This window comes from Heterodontus francisci, chromosome 11, assembly GCF_036365525.1.
Source record: "Heterodontus francisci isolate sHetFra1 chromosome 11, sHetFra1.hap1, whole genome shotgun sequence".
Classification (NCBI taxonomy): Eukaryota; Metazoa; Chordata; class Chondrichthyes; order Heterodontiformes; family Heterodontidae; genus Heterodontus; species Heterodontus francisci.
The window spans coordinates 31,688,567-31,699,473 of NC_090381.1; the positions used below are offsets into that span (position 1 = coordinate 31,688,567).

The 10,907-nt window shown below is 41.7% G+C and overlaps 2 protein-coding genes across 2 annotated transcripts; one reads left to right on the top strand and one right to left on the bottom strand.

The window, feature by feature from the left end:
* Positions 1-219: 219 nt before the first annotated feature.
* On the bottom strand, positions 220-1,287 carry LOC137375010 (probable G-protein coupled receptor 148). Its single transcript, XM_068041634.1, has one exon. The coding sequence runs from the start codon at positions 1,285-1,287 to the stop codon at positions 220-222; it is 1,068 nt and encodes a 355-aa protein (XP_067897735.1).
* Positions 1,288-8,210: 6,923 nt separating this feature from the next.
* On the top strand, positions 8,211-9,248 carry LOC137375011 (probable G-protein coupled receptor 148). Its single transcript, XM_068041635.1, has one exon. The coding sequence runs from the start codon at positions 8,211-8,213 to the stop codon at positions 9,246-9,248; it is 1,038 nt and encodes a 345-aa protein (XP_067897736.1).
* The last annotated feature ends 1,659 nt before the right edge of the window (positions 9,249-10,907 follow it).

Here is a 10,907-nt window from a genome sequence, read left to right on the forward strand (position 1 = left end):
CAAATCACCTGTTTCTGTGCTGTAAAATCAAAGTAAATCAGAAGCCACAACTTCAAAACATTTCCCTGGCAGGATCTGCAAAATATCAGTTTGTACTGAGCCAGAATGCACTCAAGTGCTGTGTAATGTGCCATGCAGAATATGTATTAACTGAGTAAAATCCTCCTCTCAGTACAATCTGGAGATGTTAAAGAGACTCACAGTCACATACCTTTTCTCTCATGTACTAACTTGCAGTGGCCTTACTTGAGCTGTGGACTTCAAAATGAAGAACGACCGGATTGTGTTTGCAATATCTCGATATCTTAGCCCATAGACATAAGGGAGTACTGCCTTTGGTAACATCAGTATATTGTTTACTGCCACAATGATCCAGACTGCTGACTGGCGCCCAATCAAGTGCATCCCAAAAAGCACTCCCTCTGCTACCAGCAATGCCAGAGGGGAGAAGTAAACAATTAATAGCACTAAATGGATGAGATACGTCTGCCTTGCCCTTGAGTTGCTAACCCATATCCCTGATGTCCTAGTTTTGCAGTATAACATGACATAGAAACTTGAGATCAATATTAAACATATTAGAAAATACAGTATTGCAAAAATGTAAGCAGTCTTTAACAAAAATGTTCCCAGCGGAGAGGATAAAAGCACTAAAGGCACCGCACACACCAATAATCGGGAGGATGGATTCTCTTGTGTCCACAGTGTTATTATGAACAGGACAGAAGAACTACTGACAGAAAGAATCCATATGCAAGCGATGATTTTAATGGTCCTGGAACGGGGTAAAAGTGAGGTATAGCGAAGGGGCCAACTGATGGCCACATAAGTGTCTACCACCGTAGCAGTGATTGTCAGAATCCCATTGCAATAAGCCACCGTTAGCAAGAACAGGAGTGTTTCACAAACTATTTTAGGCATTCCTATATCTGCTGCGTTTAGGTAGGCAATGAAGGTGGTCAGTATTGAATAAATCAAATCATTAAACAAAGTATTTGCAAGTAGCAGATACCTGGTCTCCTGACGAAGGTTGTTGTTTGAAAAGATGGCCAGTAGGACCAAAGGAGTGGCCAACAGTGAGGCAAAGAGACAAAATACCAGAGGAATGACTAAACCATCCCTTCCCCATTGTGGCATATTGAGAAAACATTCCTGCACCATGTTATATAGAATTCGGAGTTCTGAAGGATGAGAGGCAGTTGTCGAGAATTGCACAGTAACAATTTCTTGCCCCAGTGCTGACATCTCATTGTAATAATTACAATTTTCACATTTAGATAAATTCATCCTGTGCTGCTTAAAGAGAGTTCACAATTCCAAGGATTTTTGTTTGCTTGTATCCGATGTAGCAATGGTTTCCAAATTCTTCAACCTACTTAGTGCTCTGACTTTGGATAAACCTTTATTCTGGGTATTTGCTGCAATGTTACTACAGATAAGGTCTGCAGCCAAATATAAGTAATATGTGTAAACTCTCCAAACATAAAGAAAGCAAATTCTTCTGTTCAAATTGGCAGGAAGCACTCAGTTTCCGTGTGTAACACAAACCCGACTTCAAAATATTGTCCTGTTTAATTTTCAGAATCGCATGCATAGAAGTCAATCCTGCAAAAGCTGAAGACAGCAAAGAAATTCAGGCTTATTCCAGTACCACCCAGATCCATTGCACCTACATACCGAGTATCATTGTCCTCTTATGAACATCAATGGATTACATTGACCGTGATTCTTACAGAGAACAAGGGCATATGTTCATGAAGAATATAGCACCAGAACTGTTGCTGTCCCTCGAGCAGAGATTTGAGCAGAGATTCAGTGCAGCTCATTGCTATGTTTGCCCTTCTCTGCAGTATTATCTTTGACTATCTGTTTGATTTGACACTTCAGTGAACACACACCATGCATGGCCAATCCCAATGCACAATAAGTCCTGTTTACACAGGCCAGCCTCTGAATGGCCATTATTTTGTTCCAGATCCATTAGTAAAGGAAATGTGCCATGAATATAAACTGGCACAAGTGCAGGATGTTGCAATTTTGCAATTTCAGAAACAACTTGTGCAAGATCATCTTACCAAGTGGCTGATTAATGACATACAGCATAGCAACAGGCTGGATAAAATCTGGCTTAAAAATGTGGTTGTGCCTGAAAACGGATGCCCAGGGGGTTCAAAGCATTCCACAACCAGCGGACATTGCAGGACATTGATGATGAGAATTGAATCATCATTTAGCTCTCTGCATGCATTTTTAGTTTGACTGGCACTAACAATGTTAGGGGTTTCCTGCCCCACAGGGAGAGTCCTGTAGTTATAGTTATTCTGATGTCATTGGACTCACACCCAATGTCACTCAATCAGCTTGGACATCGATAGAGACTGGTCATTGACCAATAGATGTTACTCTGATGAATCAATCATTGCCCAGGCTATGGTATGTTTTTCTCCAAAGGAACTGAGAGAAGACAATTATCCAGAATAAGTGGGACATGATAAGCAGTCAGGTCAAGTGCAAATTCATTACTAACTTATACAGAGGAGGTCAGGAATAGTGTGATGTAGCAGTATCTGCTCAGACATAAACTGATCACAGTAAACTGGGCTGGACCGTTAACAGGTAATCCTACAGACAAACAGTGGGATGTGTTCAAAGGAGCATTTGGCAAAAGTACCCACAAAAGGGAAAAGCTCCACTTGTGTGGTTAGGTAATTGTGGTCAAAAAATTAGGTAAAATATCGTATAAATTTAAAAGAAGAGGCTCACAGAAATGCAAAGAAAAGTGGAAATCCAGCGGACTGAGTTACAAAAAGAAACAAAGAGGCATAAAGTTATAAGAGCTGCAAAAAAAAAATACAAGAAGACTTGCACGGAATATCAAGACTAAAAGTTTTTATAAATACATTAAGAAAAATAGAGTGGCTAAGGGAAATGTAGCCTCTTAAAGACAGATGCAAGTGATATTGTAATCGCCAATGAGGGAATCCCAGACTTGTTAAATGATGGCTTTGCATCATTTTCACAGTAGGAAGCGAACAAAATAGCATGGTACAAAGGAAACCAAAAATAAATCAAAGGGGTTGAAGTTATTAGATTTAATGTAACTTAAAAAATTATATTCGAGAAACCAACAAGTTTTAAGATAGACCAATCGCCAGGACCAGATTCCTTCAACCCTAGGGCATTGAAAGAAATAAGTAGAAGAAACTGTGGATGCGTTTGTCATAATCTTCCAAAACTCTCCTGATTCAGGAATTGTGCTGTCAGATTGGGAAGTTGTAAATGTTACTCCAGGTAACTGCAGACCTGTCCATCTAATGTCAATTGTGCAGAAGTTACTAGAATTTGTTATTAGGGACAAAGTGACAGAGCACTTGGACAAATGCAAGCTGATCAGAGAGAGTCAGTTTGGATTGTGATGGGTCAGGCTTGTCTGACTAACCTAGTTGAATTATTTAAAGAGGTCATTAATATGGTGGATGTAGGAGTTTTATGGATATTGTCTACGTGGATGTCCAGAAGGCTCTGGAAGAGATTGCTAGCAAAAATGAAAGCGCTTGTAATTGGAGGGACCCTTGTGACATTGGATGGGAATTGGTTTGGAGATAGGAAAGAGAGTAGTGACAAGTGGTACATACTCTGATTGGCAAGATGTGACAAATGATATTCCCCAAGGGGGGAGCTCAGCTTTTATCTAAATTTATCAATGACTTGAAATAAGGAATAAAGAGTTGTATATCCAAGTTTGCAGATGACACTAAGTTAGGAGGTACAGTAAGAATTGCAAGTGGGAGCAGTAAATTACAAAGAGACGTGGACGGATTAAGTGAGTGGGCAAATGGAGTTCAATGTGAGGAAATGTGGGAAAGACAAATCGGAATATTGTTTAAAGGGTTAGAAACTAGGAAATGTGAAGAGTCATAGAGAGATACAGCACTGAAACAGGTCCTTCGGCCCACAGAGTCTGTGCCGACCATCAACCACCCATTTATAATAATCCTACATTAATCCCATATTCCCTACCACATCCCCACCTTCCCTCAATTCTCCTACCACCTACCTACACTAGGGGCAATTTATAATGGCCAATTTACCTATCAAGAAGCAGAGAGATTTTGGTGTCCATGTACACAAATCACTAAAAGGTAGTGGATAGGTACAAAAATAAATCAAAAAGTCTAATGGAATGTTTGACCTTTATCTCAAGAGGATAGAAGTACAAAGGCAGAGGAGGTTATGTTTCAGTGGTATAGGGCTTTGGTCAGACGTCATCTGGAATATTACATTCGGTTCTGGGCACTGCAGGTTAATGGGTTAAATTATGAGGATAAGTTGCATTAAAAAAATCACAAAATCTTCGAGGTAATATTTGAGAACTGGGATACTGCTTCTTTGGTCCTGATCGACTGAGGAATCAAGTGAACAGATGGTGTAGTGGATGGCTTATCTCCATTGTGTGGACTGAAAGTAACTAATGCAGACATACCACCTGCACCAGAGTACCTGTGTAAACAGCTCTAAGTGAGGAACTTATTAATTGCAGACAAATTAGTGACGCAAGACCAGCTCACTGAAATTACTCACTGACTCCTGTTTCTAGGTCTGCCAGGTGACTGTGACTCTTCCACTGAATGGTCAGCTTATTGGCTAGATCTTAATGTTGTTTTTAAGTGCCCCACTCAGCAGCGCTCACAGTGCCAACACAATCCAAGACCCTTAGAATAATGCAACATGAATTTAAACTTTGTATAATTCTGACCTCTGAAGTACCTACCTATGCAGCCCATAACAGTAGAAAATTTGGACATTGCTGAACTCCGAAGGCAGTGCCTGGTTTAGTACTAAGTAATACAAGGCAGAAGGTAGAAGCAAAATACTGCAGATGCTGGAAATCTGAAATAAAAACAGAAAGTGCTGGAAATACTCAGTAGGTCAGGCAGCATCTGTGGAGCGAGAAGCAGAGTTAACATTTCAGGACTGTGACCTGAAGCGTTGGCTGGAATTTTACTTTTGTTGAATGGGAACTGTCCATCGCCTGAAAAGTCGGTGGCAATCCCGCCTCCGCCTGGCCTGGGGATCCGGACCGCATTTTACGGTCCCTGGGACCATAACTGGAAGTCCCACCTAATGGAGCTGCTGGCCAATCAGCGAGTCAGCAGCTCTTTGTCCCAGCAGCGCCACTGGGAGTGGTGGCCACAGCTGGGACTGCAACCCAGCATCAACAAGAAGAGGATGGACGACCTGGGAAAAGGAAATTTTTTGGGGCCTCACCGGTGGGGGGGGGGAGTGATCAGTCGGGCCCCGATGAGGCAAGGGTGGTCGACTGGGGAAACGGTGTCATAACTAATTCCACAAAACACAGTGCGCGCAACAAGTGCACTACTTACTTTCATGGGAGTGAAATTCAATTTGGACAACATTGAAGTCAATAGAAAAGAACATTCAGTGGAGTGTAAAGTGGGTTACTGATCTGCTAGCGCACAAGACGAATTTTGCTCCCATTGTGTTTTTTCTGTCAGTTTATTCTTCCCCCTCAACACCATGCACATTCCCTGTCAGAGACAACTGCTGGAGTCCTGTTCCCAGCTCTCTAGCGATGCTATTGCTTAATTTCCTGCTGTGAGGTTTTTAAATGTGAGTTGAGAAAATGTAAATTGCTACTTTATTTTCCCCTTTCTAGCCCCGAAACACTGAAGCAAATGATGGTGTGCCACTGTTAATCCCAGCTGAGACCAGCACAGACCAGTGATTGAGCTTCCGACTTTCCTGGTCTGTAAAGCTCAATACCACACCAGGCAATTTATTTATTCACTGAGCCAATGGCAGCCTAGCATATCAATCTGAATGGATTCCAAGTTCAGAAGCTCCCTCCTGGGAGCACAGAATCGCACAATTGTTCCCAGTGTCCAAGTAAATATACATTCCAGCCAGCAATGCTGTAATGGTTCAGGAAATGAGTCTCGTCTCACCAGTCATTACAGTTTCAGTTTACAAGAAAGACTAAGAGATGTTCGGAGAATGCACTGAGAAGAAGCTGTGTGTCTGTCAATACCACCAGCAGAACTTTCTAAGTTCCGACCTGTTATTTTCTCCCTGTAAATCTTTTAACAGGTTCTTTTCACCATGTCTCTAGTCTGTGTTATCAAACCATCTTCACCAAAGTTGTGCAAGTCAGTAGAAGTAAGGATTTAATTGCTATCCGTTTGCAAAAACAGCAATTATTCTGATCCTCCCATCCAACCAGGGAATACAGCTTCCAAAAAGATAACATGTGGCCCTTTGCCACCACACTCCGGGAATCTCCTGCAGATTCCAAGCCCTCTCCCAAACTAGTTACCTCTCCAATGATGCCAGGCTGATAGGTTAAAAGTCTGTGAATGTAATAGAATTTCCCCCCACTACTTCCTCAGACTGCCAAGTGTGGGGAGACAAATGACAGTAAAAAATTCTCATAGGGTATCTTTTGTCTCTACTGCGGCATTTGTCTTCAAGAGCAGACCAACGTCTATCCAAAATAGGAAAAATTCAAGGACTTCCCAATAAACCACAAATTTGACGGGCTATGTTTGAAATCCAGGTCTGTTCTCGTCATGGCAATCTTTTGGTACAGTACAGTCAAATCTTTTCTGATGCATGCGAGAATCACCTTTCTGTGATGAAGATAAGGGTGCAATGCTGGCCCCATAAGCATAAGGGTACAGTTGCTTCAAGCACAGTGCACCGCATATATACAGTACATAGCAGAGACTCTGTTAGACTATAATCCTGAAATTTCCTCAGAAATGTTCCAGATCCACTGCCATAACTTCACTGGAAAAACAGTACCAACAGGGTTTCCATCAGACTTCTGGTAAAGATTTAGCAGTGGAGTGGGAGCAGCCTGAGGGAATTCCAGGCTATATGTTTTTTTAGTTTAGTTTTAGAGATACAGCACTGAAACAGGCCCTTCGGCCCACCGAGTCTGTGCCGACCATCAACCACCCATTTATACTAATGCTACACTAATCCCATATTCCCACCACATCCCCACCTGTCCCTATATTTCCCTACCACCTACCTATACTAGGGACAATTGCTAATGGCCAATTTACCTATCAACCTGCAAGTCTTTGGCATGTGGGAGGAAACCAGAGCACCAGGAGGAAACCCACGCAAACACAGGGAGAACTTGCAAACTCCACACAGGCAGTACCCAGAATTGAACCCGGGTCGCTGGAGCTATGAGGCTGCAGTGCTAACCACTGCGCCACTGTGCCGCCCAGTAACTCTGGAAAGCTAAGGATAAAGCTTGTTGATTTTAACAAGTGAACACTCAGCATGTCTGGATGACATTCCACAGTCATTATCATGACAAAGGATAACCTGCATAGTTAAGATTGGTTAACACCTCAGCTAAAATAGTAAATAGAGGCATGTCATATGAAGGAACTAAGTATTTTCCCGCTGATATTGCTAATAATAAACTCTTGGCTTTGGTTTGCCTTTCTCCACAGTGAAGTTTGAGTATCTAACTGGACTTCAAGAACCCAAGTCTTCCTTTGGTCGATTGGTTCAAATATAGGAAAATTGGCACTGCAAGAAATCATTACTGGAGAATTTCAATGGATATTTTTAGACATTCTCTGAAAAATAAATAATCAGCTAAATTAGCAGGTAATAAATAAATGTGTTTGTCAAACAAACAGATAACTGGTTGTTGTTAGGAAAACATTAGGAAAAGTGGAATGTGTGCACTAGTAGCAGTCCAGTTGTTTGCCTTTGTTTGACTAGTCCATCTGTTCACTGCCATGCACCCAGCATGAAAAAAAACATCAATTGCAATGATTTGAAGAGCGACACTTGCTCTAAAGTTTCATGGAGAGGCAGAGAGAAGCGTTCTGGAGCTAATTGAGCTTGGAGTGGTTATGGGGCTTCCACGCTGTTACATTAGGAGTGCAACTGTGCCCACAATATTGGCAACCTGGATTTCGAGTGCAGTTAAACAGAGAGGTGCACTGCACACTGTGTCTTTTTTCTTACAGTAAGACATTTGGATCTTAAATATCTGTTTCCTGTGGGAGAGGTGTGCAATACGGTTTGGAGAGCAATCTAGAACGAATATTAGAACGGAAAGAAATTTGGAAAAGACATTCTAACTATTTAAGATCGCGTTCCCTTTTTTGTAGAGGATAAAGAAGATAGTTGATTTATGAATCTTCACTAAACACAGCAGGATGACTCTACTCAATGCTGACTGTACTTTTCAATTCCACGTCAATGACTCAGCAACAGAGCTTCTAAACTCCACAAATGCCTCCAGCACAATTGCTGGAGTATACTTGCAATGGCTTCAGGCTTTGATGCAGGCTCGAAGCAGACTCATCATCATCCCTGGAGCAATCTGCTTCTTTGCATCTTTGGTAGCCAGTCCGCTGATCCTGCTAGCTATTTTTACCAGCAGCAGTCTCCGCCAAGAATCCAGATACCTGCTGCTCAGCAACACCTTGGTCAGTGACTTAATTTACTTGGTGCTAAACTTCTGCATCCAGCTTTGTAACATTTCCCAGCTGAGCTCTCCCAAGTTGGTGTGTGAATTGTTGCTTTTTACTCTAACAACTACAAGCTGCTGTGGGATAATGACAGTCACAGCCATGGTAATAGATACCTACTTAGCTGTAAACTGGCCTCTGCGTTATACCCTACTGTTTCCTGGCTCCAGGGCTGTTAGACTGGTCATCTTTATATGGATTTTCGTTGCTTTGCCGCAGCTCATCGTCACCATAGTAATGCTAACAACCCAACAGTCTCCATTTTGTGAGTTGGCATTATGTGAGGTAGACTACATTTTCCTGATAGTCCCAAATGGTGCAGCCCTCACCCACCTCTTTTATGGCATGATCATTGCTCTGTTGCTGTCATGTGTATGTTTGCTGCTGAGCTGTTACTTCATGTTGTACTGGAAGACAAGGAATTCCGGGATATGGCGTGGCTTTTATTCCAGGGCGAGACTTACATTTCTAATGCACTCTGTTGTCTTTGCGTTTTACTTTTGTTCAATGTTTCTGCTGGTAGTGGAAAGGATTTTATATAATTGCGGCATGGTCAAGTTCGAGATGGCCATTTTCATAGCTCGGACCATGTCTAATATAATAATGATGGCACCAAAGGCCCTGGCTCCCTATCTGTACGGAATGCGGTACAGAGAATTAGCAAAGGTTATCAAATCTTTCTTTTTTTTAAAAGATGTCAATCAGGTGCAACCCATACGTTAAACCTGTGGGAACACGGAATTTATATAACCCCCTCAGACTATCAGAATATATTTACACTCAACTAAGATTTCACACGTGTTGTATGGTTATGTACGTGTCTGGCTCTCTCTGTTTTAAATGAACTGAAAGTAATTTCTTATAAAACATACCAGTTATGCATTATATAACATATACATTGACTCATTTACTACACCAGTGAATGTCCCTTGACTTTGGTCATGGTATGTTAGAGTAAAAGAAGAAAGTATTTGCATTTTTACAGCAGCTTTTATAACCTTAGGACATCCTGAAGTGTGTTACAGCCAATTAAATAGTTTTGAAGTGTAGTTACTGTTGTAATGTAGAGAAGTGTGAGAGCCAATCTGCACACAGCAAGTTCCTACAAACAGCAATGAAATAAATAAGCAGATCATCTGTTTTATATGTTGGTTGAAGGATAAATGTTGGCCAGGACACCAAGGAAACTCCCCTGTTCTTTGAAGAGTGCCATGGGAGGACAGAGTGGTGAAAATGTAATTTATAAGCCACATGGGGAGAATAGTCCCGACATGGTGTATTTGGCGTCATTAGCCAAATTTGTCCTGGTATTTGCCTCAGTCAATGTAAGTGTGTTTTACTGGTTAAAGAAATCACTTTTGAAAATGGTGAAGAGCTATCTGCAGAGGTCCTGCCATCCCAAATACTGTTCCACTTGAAAGAGAACTCTGTAAGCTTGGATAAATTCCAGCACAAAACTGCACAACAGTTGATCAGTGAGAAAGGTATAATAAACTTCCTGCATGCCCATTGTGGCAAGTATCGTCATCCTCTCCTGCATATAAAGAAGACACCAGCAGACAGTCACTTTTGACAGATTTTGGCATATTTATGTCTTGCCAGACTATAAAGACTTAGAGACTCCAGGTTTAACATCTCATCTGAAAGAAGGCACCTCTGACAGTACATCATTCCCTCAGCAGTGCATTAAGCTGCCAGCCTTGGAGTGGGAATGGAATGAATTACCATTAAGATGGGGAAAGGGTTAAATTTGTAGAAGACAGTGCTTACAAAGATATTGGTAGGGATGTGTTTATTTATGGTAAGGTGAGACCATTTACTTGCGTTTTTAAGTTGGGGAAATAGTGTAAAGTTATTAATTTAGATAAGGGAGATTTATTAATAAAATAGCTGCAGTGAGGCAGGCCCATGGCAGAGAGTAGCCAGGAGCAGAGAGCAGGGCCAGAGGCCTGAAGTTAAAATTTTATTCAGGGCAGTAGGACATGTGAGTAGTAGGTGAGATATTGCAGAGCTCTGAGACGCAGAGGGATCTGGGTGTCCTAGTGCATGAATCGCAAAAGGTTAGTATGCATGTCCAGCACGTAATGAGGAAAGCTAATGGAATGTTATTGTTTATCGTGAGGGGAACTGAATACAAAAGTAGGGAGGTTATGCTTCAGCTATTCAGGGCATTGGTGAGACCACATCTGGAGTACGTTGTACAGTACTGGTCTCCTTATTTAAGGAAGGATGTAAATGCGTTGGAGACAGTACAGCGAAGGTTTACTAGAATAATACTTGGAATGGGCGGGCTGTCTTACGAGGAAAGGTTGGACAGGCTAGGGTTCTATCTGCTGGATTTAGAAGAGTAAGAGGCAACTTGATTGAAACATATAAGATCCT